Raw genomic sequence first — 18,151 nt, 5'->3', positions numbered from 1 at the left:
CCATATGGCAAGCTGTAAGGGAAGACAAAGGGAAAAACAAATGCATTACCTAGTGGTTAGTGGCAGCATCCACCTCCTTGCTTCATTGTAAATAAGGAGTGAACAGGGGAAGGAGTGTCTTCACTGCCACTACTCAAAACAAGAAAACTTAGACATAAGAACATAAGAAGAGCCCTGCTGGATCAAGCCCAAGGCACATCTAGTCCAGCTTCTTATATCTCACAGTATCCCATGGGGGGCACCTTTGCCCCAGGGCACAAGGCTAAGGAGGTCCACCACTGGCCCCTCACACACTAAGAACATAAGAACATAAGAACAGCCCCACTGGATCAGGCCATAGGCCCATCTAGTTCAGCTTCCTGTATCTCACAGCGGCCCACCAAATGCTCAGGGAGCACAACAGATAACAAGAGACTTGCATCCTGGTACCCTCCTTGCACCTAACATACCCATTTCTAAAATCAGGAGGTTGCACATGCCCATCATGGCATGTAACCCCGTAATGGATTTCTCCTCCAGAAACTTGTTCAATCCCCTTTTAAAGGCATCCAAGCCAGATGCCGTCACCGCATCATGTGGCAAGGAGTTCCACAGACCAATCACACACTGAGTAAAGAAATATTTTCTTTGAAGCCAGCCTCGGGACAGCCTCCCAGAGTAACAGAGAGCCCCAGAATCTGAGGAGTCTCCTTAAGATCAAATAGCAGCGGAACAGGCAACGTCGGGTAGACGGTGCAACCTGCTTCCTCCCAAGTGAACTGAGCCCAGGCAACTTATTATACAAAAGTAAGAGTTTGCTTGCAATCTTGTGCAAGCAAAAAGCCTCTTTCTTTGCAGGGTGGCCCATTGTCACAGCCAGTGGTGTAGCTAGAGGGGTGCAAAGCACTAAGTCTTGCATTTGCACCCGTTTTGCTCCCACCACCTAGAATGGTTTCAAAGGGGGGCCGCCGGCAAGGTGCATTCATACGCCCACAAGACTTAGTGCTTTGCACCACCTCTAGCTATGCCACTGGTCACAGCCCTTTAACAGTTATGGTGGCATTGGGTTCTGTCCATCATTGAAAATGAGAAAATCTTGGTTTGAAGGTACTTTTACAGGAAGTGGACACTGTCAGTAGCCTCCAGCGGTGGTGTAGCTGGAGGGGAGATGGAGCACCCAGTGCCTCAGCAAGGCGGGCAAGCGGCCCCTCCCTTCGGAACCATTCCCGGCGGGGGGGGGGAACGGAGCCGTATGGCTTCGTTTTGCCCCCCCCCTGCTGGGAATAGCTCCGAAGGCAGGGGCCGCTTGCTTGCCCTGCTGAGGCTCCCTGCCAGGTTGAGTGCTTCACCCCCTTTAGCTATGCCACTGACCTCCAGTTTGATTTCTGTTGGTGATTTTGAATGTCAGCAGCCGTGAGGTGTTCGTGCATCAATTCCTTGAGAGTACAACAGGCCAAGCTTAACAGAGAACGGTGTTTGTTTTATTAAATGGCAGTGCTGACCAAACATATCGTGGCAACAGAGTGCCAAAGAACTTGCTCCTGCTCGATTGCTCTCATGACCTCTCAGGTCTGGAGAGAGGAGAGGGGGGTGGAAGTACAGATTGTGGCACCCCAAGGAATGTTTCCTTGACAACCCTTGCTGAGTAAAAGTGGGGGGGGGGGCGGCAGAGACATAGATTTCATAAACACAGTCATGTATTGGGCAATAATGCAGTGACTGAGCCCCTGGGCAGCATATAAGGCTGGGCTGCTTATGGAGGTGGAGGGATGGGGGAAAGAGATGGAGTTTGCCAACTAGCCAGTGATACAAACATGCTTTCTTCTGCATAAAGCGTGCAATCCCCTCCTCCCTTTCACACAAACATGAACGTTCTCAAGCCCATTTTGCATTTACCCAAGTAGCAACTGTTACCCTGCAGATGCCTGGTCTTGTCTGATCTCAGAAGCTAAGCAGAGTCAGGCCTGGTTAGTACTTGGATGGGAGACCGCCTGGGAATGCCAGGTGCTGTAGGCTTATACCATAGTCTTTCAAGACTGAAGGTTGCCAACCACCAAGTAGGATACCCAAATAGGACATTCAGTTTCAAAGAGCTGAAATTAACTGTTCTAGACAGATAGTCTTCTTGTCATCGGTCTCCTAAATTCTGCTCTGTTGCAATGAGTGGTGGAGGAGAAGACACAGTGATGGCAAGTAGGTGGACAGAGGTGGCCACACGCCCTCTGCCAACCTACTATCTGAGTTGACCATCTCAGTCAACCACAGATGGATTAGCTTTGGCCCTGATTCTAATCCAGGGGTGCTAAAACCCTGGCCTGGGGGGCACTTGCGGCCCTAGGGGACTCCCAATCCAGCCCATGGGGGGCCCCCAGTCTCCAATGAGCCTCTGGCCCTCCAGAGACTTGCTGGAGCCTGTGCTGGCCTCTCAGCAAGAGGACGACTGTTTGACCTCTCACCTGAGCTGTGGGACGAGGGCTCCCTCCACTACTTGGTGTTTCACGTCTGTGATGCAGCAGTGGCAGAGAAGGAGAAGCTGGCCTTACTTTGTGCAAGGCCTCTTATAGCCCTTGAGCGACTGCAAGACCTTTCATTCATTCATATAAGTTCCATCTCTAATGTATTCATTTATGTAAATTTATTCAAATTTAAAATGTAAATTAACCCCCCCCCGCCTCCGACACAGTGTCAGAAAGATAATGTGGCCCTCCTGCCAAAAAGATTGGACACCCCTGTTCTAACCCATAGGCCATTCTACTAATTCCTCCCCTGCTAAATCTGGGCTAAGTGATCCAGAGTGATGCCTTATGTTGGAGTAAAGAACTGCATTTATCTCCATGATGAAGCCATTTTGAACTAGAGTGCAGTGAAGAAAGTCTCGTGAAATTAAGTCTGTTTTTTCCTCTTAATACTACTTGGTTTTTTCAAGTAATTTGTGAAACTGCAGTTAACTCTTGACACCTGAAGTCTGAAAGCCATTAGGACCCTGGAAGTGGCACCCCGGGAACAATTTGCTCAGGATGGTTGAGAAATCTTCTCATTTCTGAAGTGAGGGATAAAAGCCCTGGAGTCTTGTGGAGATGGATCTTTGTGGGCTGAGGGAACAGGGCTATAGTGCCCATTTTGGTATTTAAAGGAGCCAAATAAGAAACGGCAAGCAGAGGGGAGGAATGGGGAATGCCCATTTGCACTGTGCCATTCCAGATTAGCTCATCTCAGTGCTCCATAATTGCTTGACTGTTTTCCCAAAAGACACTGGGCTTTTGGACTGCAAATGAGATGCAGATTCTCAGGCATATGAGATTAAGGGCATTTCAAGGCACACTACATTAGTGTGGGGAAAATCTAGCTGATCTACGTAGACTAAAGAAAATAATCCTTTACTCAGCGTGTGGTTGGTCTGTGGAACTCCTTGCCACAGGATGTGGTGATGGCATCTGGCCTGGACGCCTTTAAAAGGGGATTGGACAAGTTTCTGGAGGAAAAATCCATTACGGGGTACAAGCCATGATGTGTACGTGCAACCTCCTGATTTTAGAAATGGGCTATGTCAGAATGCCAATGCAAGGGAGGGCACCAGGATGAGGTCTCTTGTTATCTGGTGTGCTCCCTGGGGCATTTGGTGGGCCGCTGTGAGATACGGGAAGCTGGACTAGATGGGCCTATGGCCTGATCCAGTGGGGCTGTTCTTATGTTCTTACTTGATAGCAGTGCAGAAGTGGAATGAGGTGAAAATTCACAGCAACTTCCGACTCATTCTCGTAGTCTTCCCTCTGCTTCCTGCATCCGTAGAATGTGGGGAACGAAAGATGATGGCCTAGGTGGAGGTGCCCCCTGCTTCCCTCATCCCACAGGGGGAGTTCCACAATCTGGGGGTGAGGATAGGCCATTTTTAAAGGACCTGGCTAGATAGAGCAGATGCAGCTCCCCAACTTATTCAAAGTACATAAGCTCCCTGCCAGGATGGACAAAACACAAAAGGGGGGTATCTTCACCCTGCCCACTAAAACAGCCTCACTACCCAGCAGTTCCATCATTTTGGGTGACAGGTCAGGTGGATGCTTGGCATGGCCCAATACATTGGGGAGCCTGGGGATATAGCAGGGCTTAGCCGATTTGACAGCACAGATGTGGTCCTAGGTCCTCCTCCATAGGATCTACCTCTTCTTTCAGGGCTCTCTTACAAAGGGCAGGCCTTGGGTTTTCCTCCCCAGGATGCGGCCCTGCCCCACCTTGCTCCCTGCTAGGCTCACTCCAATGAGTGCGCCTTCCTGCCTTGTGCCTCCCCTTTCCTGGGACCTCCCCTCTCTCCTCCTCTGGCTCCTTGCTCCCTCCATTTCCTCTTCTTCTCTTTCCTGCTTCTTCCCTCCTTCCTTCTCCTCTCCTCCCCCTTCCTCCTCATCCTTACACTCTCCTCCTCTGCCTGCCTCTTCTTCCACCTCTTCCCATCCTTCCTTCCCTCTCTCAGCTCTTTTCAAAGCTCAACTCCCACTGATTGACAGCTGGGGAACCGTCAATCCCTGCCAAGCCAGTGTTGCCTGATAATGTCATTGCTACGTAGGCATCTCTGTTGCAGTCTGGCAGGAGCTTCACTTCTGCAGAGCTTGCTTTGCAGTGTGGCAGGCTAGGGCAGTCCATCACCTCCCAAATCTCAGTTAGGAATCTTTATTACTGTTGTTGAAGTCCTGTGGACTGTGTGTGCCAGGCTGCAGAGCCTTCTTCATGCTATTAATTTTTTTTTAAATTTAAAATAATGATATCCTGCTTTTCTGTCTTTCAAAGGAGACCCAAGGAAGCTAAAAACCAAAGAAAAATGAAATCCAATAAATCCAATGCAATTTAAAATACAGAGCATAACAGTCAAAGCAGCAATCAACTATAAAAAAAGCTATAAAACTATCAACTATAAAAGCCATCTGCAGTGGCGTAACTAGAGGGGGTGCAAGGCACCAAGTTTTGCAGGGAGCCTGGCTGCAATGTGCAAGTGACCCCTCCCCTCAGTTTTGTTCCCCCCTGCCCAGAATGGCTGCAAAGTGGAGGGGCCCCTTGCACATTGCGGTCAGGCTCCCTGCAAAACTTAATGCTTTGAACCCCCCCTCGTTATGTCACTGGCCATCTGAAACAAAAATAAAGTCTTACACTCCTCCTGAGTGTAATGCATTGAGGTATGTAACATTGGCCCCTGGCATTAGCAAGCAGAAGGAAATCCCTGGATTGGGCAGGCCTGGAAAAAGTACTAAGAGCCTGGCTTCTGGGCCAGCCCATTCATGAGGCCAACTGTAGCAGTCACATCAGGCAGCTGGTTGGTAATAGTTGCCCTCTGTTTGCCCCAACTTGTCTCCACTGCTCTTTCTCCCACTCCTTGGATTTGAAAAGGAAGTGAGGGTGCAGCAGAAAAGGAAGTGTGGAGAAGAAAAGTGGTGGGCTAGAGCGTCTTCTCATTTCTCTTCTCCACATGCCCTTTTCTGCTTTATTCCTCTCCTCCTTTTCCAGTCCAGGTGATCGAAGGAGCAGAGACTGGCACATCTCTAGGTAAGGGAGGGAAACATTTGTCCCTCTGCCTTAGACACTGGAAGTTGAACCAGCCCTGCCTGGCTCAAGCTCTCGCCTTGCTTCCACCAGCAGCATCTGACAACTGGAATGCAGAACCCACCATCTATTCTCTCTTCCGCTGAAACTTGTGTGTCAGCTCCCATGTTCTTGAATGCCCCAGATCCAGCGCTGACAAGTTCAAGACTAGGATCAGGAAGGAAATGGATCAGTTCTTTATAGCTTCTCATTTTCTGGGAAACCAACTAGTTTGGGCCATTTTTGCAGGAAAGTTTGCATAGCATCTTATTTAATTGGTTTGAATGCAGTCTGGCGGGTGGGATTGTCTCCAAATGTACAATGTCGCTGTTAATCTCTATTTGCCACCTTTGCAAATAGTCTGTTCCTTATCATATGGACCTTGGACAGGTGTGTGTATGCATTTAAACCAAGGGATTGCTCTTCCTTCCTGTTGTTGATTAATGAAGCCTCAGTATGGAGCACACAAAGCTCCAATGACAACTACATCAGTTTCGACCATTATCCATAGACAGCCTCAACAATAGCTGCAGAGCAAAATCCAGCCTGGGTGTGTTCCACTGCATCTGTGCGATTGCTATACAAACATGGAATTTGGCAGAGAGTTTTAGATCTTGTGCCAGATCCTCCTATAGATATTTCTGCAGTAATGTTCCAGATGTCTGAGAGTGTGCACATCTGTCCACACTCCTGAGTTCTTCTGGTGCAGGCAGGAGAAGCCTTGTCAGAAACTTGAGAGGAAGGAAAAAGTCATGGATGGTGTTTAGGGGCTTGGTGACCTTCTGCCAGGGAAAGTACCCCTCCTTATCCCAAATGGCCCACACCTTTAAGGGCAGCAGTAAAGAAGAGACTCAATGATCAGAGAAATGCAGGGCCAATCCAAGAATTTCCAGGACCTAAGGTGGTTTGCCATGGGCTACCACACCCCACCCAATGGTACCTTTTCCATTTCTGCCATGCCTCCTCTTCCTGCTCCCTGAATTTGAAAAGTATGGAGTAAAAAAGGAACTGTGGAAGAAAGGCTGAGAGTGGTGGACTGGACCATCTCCAGCATACCAGATCACCACTCTGTTGTCCTCCACACTTACTTTTTGGTTTCTTTCCTCTGAAATCCAGCGAGCAGGAAAAGGTGCAGGTGAATGGAGGATGAGGTCTGCTGCCTGAGGCAAGTGACTACCTTTGCAGTGATTGCCTTCACAGATGGGACACTTCTGAATTTAAAGGCTCTTCTGACAGCAGCACCTGGTAGACCAATCATCTCTCTCTCTCCTCACCCTGGTGTGGTTGTCTGAAAGCTGCAGGCTTCCCAACCTTATCAAACTGCAGCATAGCTGTTGGACAGAGAGCTGAACAACAGCATGTTCTGCTGGCTAAAGATCTACCAGAAAAAGATAATGGTGTTCCAATAAGTTATCAATAATTCTGAGTCCATTTTAGCTCATGCAGCTTATGCAAAGGCAGGCCACACATTACATTCACAGGCCTGTGCCAGGGTGACCAGATGTCCTCTTTTTCCAGGACATGCCCTCTTTCTTAGCCTTGCGTTCTTAAACTTAAGAACTTAAATGTCCTCCTTTTCTTAAGAACTTAAATGTCTTCCTTTTCCCTGTGAATGAGCCCCTACAGGTAGCACATAACCTTCTTGCAATTAATAAATTATATGTAATAAACTATATGAAATATAGCTTTAAATTTAATCATAAGTAATCTAGTGTTTAAATTAATCACATGAAATCAATATATGAATGTTTTTAGCTTTTATTTTGACATGCCCTACATTTTTCTTGAATGTCCTACATTTTGGGGTGCCTGGTCCTCTTTTGTGGTTATGGCATCTGGTCACCCTGGTCTGTGCACAAGTGTCAGAATGCAGCCCCCTCCCCAGATTGAACTTCTGGAGAACCAAGACAAACAGAGCTGAGTAGCAGTCAAAGGGTGGTAGCAGAAGAGCCCTCTTGCATCAGAACAGAGGTCCATTTAGTTTAGAACAGTTTCCCACAGTGGCCAATCAGGTATCTCCAGTGGGAGGTCCCCAAGTGGGAGGGGCTCTGGTGTGCTCCCCTGGGGCATTTGCTGGGCCACTGTGAGATACAGGAAGCTGGACTAGATGGGCCTATTTATGTTCTTAAACTACAATTCCCAGGAGGCCTTGCAGGTCTTCTTGTTGTCTGGTGTGCTCCCTGGGGCATTTGGTGGGCCACTGTGAGATACAGGAAGCTGGACTAGATGGGCCTATGGCCTGATCCAGTGGGGCTGTTCTTATGTTCTTAAACTACAATTCCCAGGAGGCCTTGTAGGTCTTCTTGTTGTCTGGTGTGCTCCCTGGGGCATTTGGTGGGCCACTGTGAGATACAGGAAGCTGGACTAGATGGGCCTATGGCCTGATCCAGTGGGGCTGTTCTTATGATTGCACTGATGTCCTCCAGAAACTATTATACAGGGACATGCACCAGAACATGGAGGCTCTATTAAGCAACTTCTCTTAACAATATATGATAATAACCCCACTGCCTCATGAATGCAAGTGCTCTAAAAGTCATTGTTCTTTCAGGGTATATGTTCTCTGCTGCCTTCTGTCAGCTAGAGAACTATCTGCACTGTCCACGCTAGGGAGAGACCCCTGCCCATGTGCATGGAATATTGTCTTTCATTCTTTATTTACTTACAGCCATTAATCATCACAAAGTATTTCCTTAGTAAAATAGCAGCAGCAGATGTTCAACTGTGGGATTATATTTACCTTTTTATCTCTTTCCTTTGAGGAACTCAGGGCTGGATACATAGATATTGTACATTGAATTCTCACACAATGTCCCTGTGAGGTAGGTCAAGCTATGCGGGACTGACGCAAGGTCACCAAGGGAGATGCATGGATTTGATCCCTACTCTATTGGTATCTAACTGCAATGTTCTGACCATAAGACACCACCAGTGTTTTGGATCATGGCCAACTTGGCTGCCTCTTTCTTTCAGGGACTGTAGACAGGAAACAAAGGCAGGTTCCTTCACCCAACACCCTGAAGGCATGGGGTTATCTCTCTGGAACACATCCCTCTGAATGGCTTCCTAGCTTAATAGGTAAACTAATATATTGTGGTGCTGGTGCCTTATCTACATTTCTAGGTTTTAACATAACGAACAAAGCCAATTAAATGCCTGATTGGATAACCTGATTGCAGTTGGGTCCCCTAGCCAGCCAACCAACATCCAGATTTCTAAGTGTTATTATGGCGTGTGCTTTGATCCTCCTAATGAAAGATTAAGGGCTTAACACATTGCTGCTGGCTCTGATGGTGCAGAGAAAATTGATTTTGAAATGAATAATAGCCTTCCGGTTCTCTTTTCCCAGGTATGGGACTTGTTCGTACAGTTGCTGGTGTGCCTCATGCAAGATTGCTGATGGCACCTGCCAGGCTGATTTAATTAAATGGATTATTTGAAGAATACATTCTGCTTTAAAATGTGTCAAAAAGAAGAAAGAGTATGGTAGTCACCCAGATCTAATGATGGCCAAAGAAGAGGCAATGAGCTCAATCCACTAGGAAGCTAACCTCATGAGATGCTGCTCCCCTCTGTGCGCAATAACACATTCCAGTCAGTGCCCTGCTGTGTGGTCTGGGGCAACTACAAGACCTCCTCCATCCATGCATCCATCCTCACTCACGGGGGAGGGGGGGTAAGATATCAATAACTCCTAGGACAAGTCCATGAACCCACAGCTCCAGGAACAGCTGCACTGTATGGAGAGCCAAGCTGGAGCCAAATCAGTGCTTGATTGGGTAAACCAATTGCTGCCAGGTATCCTCTAGCCAGCCCACAAGAATCCAAGATCTCCAAATACAATTCTGGCATGTGCCTTTGATCCTCCTGCCTTCTCCTTGGGTAGGGAAGGGTTCCCATACACTGGAGTGGCTCATCCTCTTCAGGCTCAATACAAAAGGATCTAAAGACTTCTTGCTTGAACTGAGGCTGCCTGGGGAATAGTGGTCTTCCCTGGCTCCTATTTGGCTGCTTTGCCCTAACAGTGGGTCTACTGTATTGATTGCCTTCCATTTGCCATCCACCACATTCCACCAGTTCTAATCAAGGATTCAGCTCACCCTTAGCCTGTCACTTCCAGTGCAAACCTATGCATATCTACTCTGAAGTAAGTTCTGGTTCAAGGGACTTACTCTCAGGAAAGTGTATATAGAATTGCTGCCTCTGTCTTTATCAGCCAAGTCCCTTACACATTCTTGTTCCTTATTAACCCACCCAGCCCAGCCTTCTACTTAGAGGTCTGCCTTCAGGATTGCTGCAAGTTTCTCCCAGGCGCTAATGTCGGACCTTGAAACTGAAGACTGACAGGTTCTTGTCACAATCCTTTACTGAAAATGGCACTGCTATACTATACGTAAGCATACATCTGGTCTGGCCACCACATTAATCTTTTAGAAATATAATCCCAATTTTGCAAAATCTCAGAAGTTCAAAACAGTGGAGAATGAATGAGTTAATAGCAATATGCAAGTAAGGGAACGGACTTTTGTTATATTGACTTGCTTAAGTTTCTGTGGACATTGGAATTTGATTTTCCATGGTAGAAATGTTGGCACAAAAAATAATGAATTCTCCTTTTGAAGGCCAGAAGATGTGGAATTAGCTGGACAGAGATTGGTGACAACAAAGAGTCTTTGAAATGATGCTTTGCATAACAAGCCTTGAACCTGCTATTCATCCCCTCCTTTTCCTTCTTTTCCAGCTTGCTGCCTTGGAAAGACAAGTTTTTGATTTCCTGGGCTACCAATGGGCTCCAATTTTGGCCAATTTCCTCCACATCATCATTGTTATCCTTGGCCTGTTTGGTACCATCCAGTACAGGCCACGCTATATTGTGGTGGTGAGTATCAATGCACTTTGTCCACATTCCCGAACACAGTACATATGGGACAATATTTAGATGTACTTAGGACTGGTCTTTAAAAACTAGATACAATCCCAGGTTAGGGAAGGACTTGGTGGATGGTTCTCATTAAACAACAACTTGCTTGGCTGACTGGCTAAAGAGTTCATCTTGTTATCTGCTCTGTATAATAAGAACAAGTGAATTAGTTAGGGTTATACATTGAAATGCAGAATAATTGTGACTTCCTGAGCAAAGCTGGAGTTGGTTTTTGGGAATGAATAAAAGGAGTAAATTTTATTACTTTTCTGCAATTGTGCGCATATGGCTAGGATCTGAGAAAGTCGTATACAGTGGCATAAATAGATGGGGTGCAAAGCACTTAGTTTTGCAAGGAGTCTCACTGCAGTGTGTGAGGGACTAGTGGTGGACCTCCTTAGCCTTGTGCCCTGGGGCAAAGGCGCCCCCCACAGAATAATGGTGCCCCCATGTGCAAATCCTCCCCCTCGCTCACCTGAGGCTCACGGACCCTCACACGACCACAGTCTGCATCGAGCCTCACACGAGCGCAGGCTGCATCGAGGAAGCTTCCTGAGGCTTCCGCAAGGCTTCCATTTTTCTGGAAGCACAGTTTCCGACCCCATCGGGAGCCTCAGAGAGGCTTCCACGGGGTCCTAAAGGTTCGCGCCTGGGGCATTTGCCCCATTGTACATAATGGGAGGTCCGCCACTGCGAGGGGCCCCTCCCCTTCAGAGCCATTTCAGGTGGTGGGAACAAAACGGAGGTGTATGCCTGGCTCCAAAGGGGAAGGTCCCTTGCATGCTGTGGTGAAGCTCCCTGCAAAACTAAGTGCTTTGCACCCCCTCTAGCTATGCCACTGACCATAGATATGTAATGCGGCAGAGCCACACAAAGCCAGGTCGCCCAAAATACTTTTGTATCTTAGGTGGAAAATGGGAACTCTGTGCCCTTTTTCTCTCCCAGCAGTCAAAATATAAAGCACACGTTGCGACCAAGCGATAGGACGGCATTCACGTAAATAACAAAAAGCTTCACATGCCCTTACTCCTGGAATATTTCCTCTTGCCAAAGAAGCAACCCACTTTTAACCAAAACAATCACTTTTTCCTTGAAAACAAATACAATTCTTCAGCGGCATGCATGCTTCTTCACATGGCATGCCACTCCTTGGAATACCAACCACTGCAGCTACACACAGCAGTGCTAATATCAGGCAAACTGAGAAGTTTCCCTAGGGGCACATGTTCATGTCTGGGGTCATCATCATCTTTCCCAAGGCCTACCCGGGAGACAGTATGTCGCTCATGTCAGTTGGGTATTTGGTGGGCCACTGTGAGATACAGGAACCTGGACTAGATGGGCCTATGGCCTGATCCAGCGGGGCTGTTCTTAATGTTCTTATGGTTTGTGTCACCCAGCGTAAGAGGCCAGCATGTCACCACCATGATGGACCTCTTCCCATGCAGTGGGAGGGGGGGCAATGCGTGTGGTGATGCATCCTTGTCCTGCCTCCGCTGGTTTTTGGCTATAACTTTTGGAAGAATGGAGATATTTCAAGATATTTCATTGCATTCCATATGAAATTATGCATCAAAGATATATAACATGATGATATTATTTTTAGGCGATCCCAAAGGATCTCCTCTATGGAGAACTCGTGCAAGGAAAGCGCCCTACAGGTAGACCACAGCTGCGATACAAGGACATCTGCAAGAGGGATCTGAAGGCCTTAGGGATGGACCTCAACAAGTGGGAAACCCTGGCCTCTGAGCGGCCCGCTTGGAGGCAGGCTGTGCAGCATGGCCTTTCCCAGTTTGAAGAGACACTTTGCCAACAGTCTGAGGCTAAGAGGCAAAGAAGGAAGGCCCATAGCCAGGGAGACAGACCAGGGACAGACTGCACTTGCTCCCAGTGTGGAAGGGATTGTCTATCCCGGATTGGCCTTTTCAGCCACACTAGACGCTGTGCCAGAACCACCTTTCAGAGCGCGATACCATAGTCTTTCGAGACTGAAGGTTGCCAATACAAATATACAAATACAATATTATTTTTAAAATTTTGACCAGTAGTGGTAACAGTGCGCACTATTGGCTCATGTTACACATACAATTCTATCTGAATTTACCTGGTAGTAAATTCTACTGGGACTTACTTCTGAGTAAGCATGCATAACTTAGCACGCAATTACACCTTTTACATTTATTTGGAATTTGGGTTTAATACCCTCTTCAATTTTTATGCATTTATTTTAAAACTTTTGCTACTCACTCCAAGAGCTTAGGATGAAATTACCTAGATGTTTAAGTACAGTAAATTTCAAAGCATGGAAACATGAGTGAAATTGTTTTTGTGCATGTGGTTATAGTCTTCATGGAGAGTGGGTGTCGGGCCATGTCTGTGCAAGTCATGATGAGCTCCTGTGCTTTAAAATTTACCACTGTATCAGTGATTGTCAGCCCAATTCTAACCAACTCTCCAGTAGCAATGGAGCTGCAATGCGAATACAGTAGGGGGGATCAGTCTCTCTTGCCTCCCACCTTAGGATGTAGCGCACGCCCTGTTGGCATGGCTGCATCAGTGTTGGAAAGTTAGGCTTGGGCTGTGTGTGTAGTGAACCCCTCACTGAGAGCAGAACAATACAAATTATGGACAAATGTGCCCTTTCACCCACTGTTTCTGACAGATTGTACTCAATTTATTTTAATCAGACTGTTTCACTTTATTATACAGCCATTTGGATATAAATTCAATTACCAGCTTGCTAATAGAACAAGCAGCCTCTACTCTAATTGCCAGCCAAAAGTGCTATGCCCTATGCAGATGCCTTGCATTAAGTAAACCAATCATGCTTCACCACGGTTGACCTTTGCTTCCTGTAATGGAACACGCTTACCTTTGGTGCATTCCAAAGAGCTGCAAAGCTAAGTGCTCTTGACGTGGCTGATCAGAGGGGTACAATCCCCACCAGGAAGTTCTTCGGTACCATCCCTGCTGAAATGAATGCGAATAGCCCAAGATCTCTTGTGCAGCTCTCCTTCATTTGGGTTTGCTTCAGAGAGCTTCCTGCCAGATTGTGCTGGTGGTATTGATCATCCTTGAGGCCACAGATGGTCCTAAACTCAGGGCCACACCATGTGTTAGGAGGATTGCCCTCCCATGCCAAGATCACTGACAGTTTGCTGGCATGCATTACTTCACATCTGTCAATGAGGATTCTGTCTCTTCAGTATTGGACAGCCACAAAACCTGGGAGGGTGGATGAGAGAAGGGGTTTAATAGCAAACATCAGTCAGAGACAAAAGGCTCTGGGATTTTGGAATATCTTCAGTATTCACTAGCGGCAAAATAAACATTTGTGGGAATGTGCTCCAAAGAAGCAAGCTTCCAACCAACACACCTCTTTTTTCCCATTAAATAAAAAAACCTAGCACAGGGCCTTATCCTGATTGTGCAAAGGAAGGAGGAGGTTAAGTCTTTCCCCTGACACCTTTTGCCCACTCATCTTGACCTCCCCCAACTGTCTTCACCACTTCCTTGACTTTCCTCTTCTTTCAGCCATAACTGTTACTCATAGTTCAGGGATCAGCCTAACCAGGGAGGGTCTTCTGATGGGCATGAGCCCTCGTCCAGTGCCCAATATGACTGGTCACTGACAGGGAGGGCAACCTTTAGGCATCCCATTCCTGTTCTCTCCTTTATCCCTACAAATTACCCCCCACTTCTTTGAGTTGCATAACCCAGTGATCTCCAATACAGTGTTTGCTGCCCAGCATGCTGGGCCAGCCTTAGGAAGTGCCAGACCCAATTGGAAACACTTTTGCAAGGGCCCCTCTAATTTTGAAGGGCCCCCTCTACTAATTTTTTAGCTTGAATGGAGCCAGACCAAGAAAAAAATATATATATATGTTACTTCTGTACAGGTGGACAGGACTCCTGTACCTTTAGTGGTACGGCGCACGCCCAGCCAGCAGCATGCCCTTAATCTCACCCATCACTGCCCATCTCACCCATCACTGCCCCGTCTGCAGCAGCCCTCTGTGGAGTGAGAGGATGGTGCTAGAAGCTGCAAAGGCGGGGAAAGAGTGAAGCGCAAGTGCTGCCAACTGTATGGCACCAATTTTGGGCCCATTGGAAGCAATGGTGGGTGGGAGCTGCTTCCGAAGTGACCCAATTTCAGGTCAATTGGAAGTAGCAGTGGGCAGAAGGGCAGCACGGGGAACCCACCATGTGAAGGACCCAATTTGGTGAAATTGCCCCAATTGCCTAAAGGCCGGCCCTGCCAGCATATAATTCAGGCCTTAGTCAAAATCCAGAGTGATACCAGAAGCACAGAAAGCCTCTTTGAAGTCACTCATATCAGGGAACAATATTATTAGATCTCCTGCATGGGCAGTGCCAGTCTAAGAGAGCTTGTGCACTTTTATTATATTCTTCCACGACTTAATGTCCCTTTCTTCCTTTCTGTCATCCCCCTCTCCCAGTATGCCATCTGGACAGCTCTCTGGGTCACCTGGAACATCTTCATCATCTGCTTTTATTTGGAGGTTGGTGGCCTTTCAAAGGTGAGTCAGGGTGGGTGCCTGAACCGCTGGAAATCATGAAAGGGGAGGGATGATGAATGGTGGCTGGAGTTGCGGGTTGGGGGGAAAGAAGACAAGGGGGTTGTGACTGTGTATCAGAGTGTGGCCTGGAAGGATTTTGGCGGACAAAATAGTGTCTGCACACTTTGAGATTAAGGGTTGAAAGGAAAGGAGGGGCGTCAAAAGAGGATTAAATTACTCTTCCAAAACTAAATCCAATTTGGTGCTTTAATGCCTCTCCAAAAAAGGCTATCAATCATTGCAGGCTTCTATCGTGATTTAGGTGGAAAATTAATTTCTCGGACCTTTATTCTCACAGATATATCATTGTTATTTTTGCTCCCATTACCCCCAATACGTTCTTGTCTGTCCTTTCCTTTAAGCATTCCAACACTTCATGAAAATATGTATTTTGGAGGAATTCTAGCTGCATTCAGAATGGCAGAGTGCCCCCAAATGGCCTCCACTATAGGCAAAGAGTTCAGGCTGCAGTTCTTTCCATGAAAATTTTTGCCTGTGTGATTCTGGTTTTCTTTCCACACTACTGCTTGCTGTGTGTCAATTGGAGACCTCAGAGCATAAAATCATAGAATCCTAGAGTTGGGAGGGGCCTAAAAGGTCATCTAGTCCAACCCCAGCATGTAGCAGGAAATCCTTCTAGAGCAGTATTTCTCAAACTGTGGGTTGGGACCCACTAGGTGGGTCCTGTGCCAATTTCAGGTGGGTCCCCATTCATTTTATTTTTAATCTATTAAACTTGGTGCTATCATGGTATGTGACTGCATTTGGGCAAATGTTACAGACCTACTATGTATATTGTTTTAACAATGCTAGCATGGAACTTACTCCTGGGGAAGTGTGGGTAGGATGGTTAGAAATGTTCCTGCTTGATGATGTCATTTCCGGTTATGACATCATTTCTGGTGGGTCCTGAAAGATTCTCACTCTAAAAAGTGGGTCCTGGGGCTAAATGTGTAAAAACCACTGTCCTAGAACTTCTCTAGCAGGTGCTTGTCAAGCCTCTGCTTGAAGAGGCCCCAGTGTGGGAGCAGTTAGATGACATCTTTTTTCAGTGCTGATACAAGCCTGGAATAAAAGTAGTCTACTTCTGTTGAATGCCCACACCTAACATTGAGGGGTAGATGTGTGTGTGTGTGTGTGTGTGTGTGTGTGTGTGTGTGTGTATACACAAACACCTGCTCTGTACTGGTGTCACTGATGTGGCATCTCCCAAAGAACCTTGGGAATTGTAGTTCGCCGACTGTGCTGAGGATGTTCCAATATAGGCTGCTCCCCTCCTGCTCACAGATGTGTCATTCGTAGAGTTTCCTGAGAAGCAGAGAAGGTCAGCCTAAACAAGTTTAAGTCTGCAGAGTAAACATGCCCAGGGACAAATGCATGCCTGACAGGGTTCTTGTTCTGTTTGCCTTATTCAAAAGGACTGCATAAGCACTCTGTATTTGAGAGGTACAGTGTAGGGTGCTCACCTTTATAAAAATGAAAGATAAAATCCAGGAAAGAGCATACCTGGGTGGGCAGCTTGAATGATTGCCCCACCACTGTCACAGTGCCCAGGCCATTTTCTGGCAGCTACAATTCACTTTGGGATGCGGTGGCTCAGTGGGTTAAACTGATGAGCCTGTTGACTGCAAGGTTGGCAGTTCAAATCCAAGTGGCAGGGCGAGCTCCCATTACTTGTCCCAGCTGCTGCCAACCTAGCAGTTCAAAAGCATGTAAAACTGCGAGTAGATAAATAGGTACCACCTTGGTGGGAAGGTAATGGCGTTCCTTGCGCTTAGGCATTAGTCATGCTGGCCATATGACCACTGTCTATGGACCATGCCAGCTCTTCGGCTTAGAAACAGAGATGAACACTGCCCTTACAGTCGGAAATTACTAGGCTTAATACCGGGGGGGACGGGACGGGGACCTTGACCTTTATAATTTGCATGTGCTTGATGGAGAGAATAACATAAGAGCCACGCTGGCCCATCTAGTCCAGCTTCCTGTATCACACAGTGGCCCACCAGATACCTCAAGGAGCACACAAGACAAAAAGAGACCCGCATTCTGGTGCCCTCCCTTTCATCTGGCATTCTGAGGTTGCCTACTTTTAAGCAGGAGTACTGCTTAAGTAGGAGTACTGCCAACTTTTTTAGCAGGAGATTGCAGATACCCATCATGGCATGCAACCTGTGATGGACTTTTCCTCCAGAAATTTGTCCAATCCCCTTTTAAAGGCATCCAGGCCAGATGCCGTCACCACGTCCTGTGGCAAGGAGTTTCACAGACTAATTACATACTGCGTTTTAAACACTTTAAATACAAAGCTGCTAAAATTCAGAAATGGTTTCAGTGGGAGATTGTTTGAGGCCAGAATTCTGGGGAAGGACTAAGGAAGGACTCCAGAAAGAGCATAGCAAGCCGTCCTCTTTGCTGGAGTCAGTCTGAAGTGGCTGCTGCAGAACTCTCCATCCCCAAATCAGAGGGACAAGTACCCACCTTCCTCTGCTGCAAATCTGCTGCAAAAGAGAAATTGTCCTATTCCCCCCCCCTCTTTTCCTCTGATCCCTTGGGAGCTAAGTGCATGAAGGGTAGTACACATAGTCCCCTTCTCTCCCACCCCCACCCACATTTAATTCCTGACAAGGTAGCTTGGCTGATTTATCCATGTCAGCAGCTGGTTAATTTATAGTGACAAAATGCAAGGGAGTGCAGCGAGGTAGAAAGAACAGGGTTAGTTAACTTGGCAGCTGGTGATGATGGCCACTTTTTTTCAGTTCAGGCAGGTGATAATTCAGGTGGGGAGAAAAGGCAGAGTGGGGAGAGTGGATTTCAATCTGTTTTAACCCATTTCACACCTGCCTGTCGGGGAGGAACAAAACCTCCATAATTACTTAATGGGCAACCAGTTCCCAACTTAACTTTGTGCTGGTGCAGGCCTTCCTGAGCTGGTTCTGAGTGTCACAAATGTACTATAAGGCACATTTGTGCCTACTGGCAGCACCAGTACAAAGATATGTGCCAGCTTGCTGGCACTGGATCCATTCCCTGCACTGGCCGGCACTGGGCAGTACAGAGGGCGGGGTTTGGAGAAGGTAGTGGGAGGGGGTTTTGGAGGCAG

The 18,151-nt window shown here is 47.2% G+C and overlaps 1 protein-coding gene across 1 annotated transcript in view; it reads left to right on the top strand.

Moving 5' to 3' along the window:
• Positions 1–18,151, top strand: part of NKAIN4 (sodium/potassium transporting ATPase interacting 4) — a 79,489-nt gene that overhangs the window by 23,256 nt on the left and 38,082 nt on the right. Inside the window, exons 2-3 of the mRNA XM_066625588.1 lie at positions 10,286–10,423; positions 14,929–15,009. Coding sequence (XP_066481685.1) covers positions 10,286–10,423; positions 14,929–15,009 — 219 coding nt within the window. The remainder of the gene's footprint in view (positions 1–10,285; positions 10,424–14,928; positions 15,010–18,151) is intronic.

The sequence above is a fragment of the Tiliqua scincoides genome, chromosome 4 (assembly GCF_035046505.1).
Source record: "Tiliqua scincoides isolate rTilSci1 chromosome 4, rTilSci1.hap2, whole genome shotgun sequence".
In the NCBI taxonomy this organism is placed as follows: domain Eukaryota; kingdom Metazoa; phylum Chordata; class Lepidosauria; order Squamata; family Scincidae; genus Tiliqua; species Tiliqua scincoides.
This window is presented reverse-complemented; position numbering and strand designations above follow the sequence as displayed.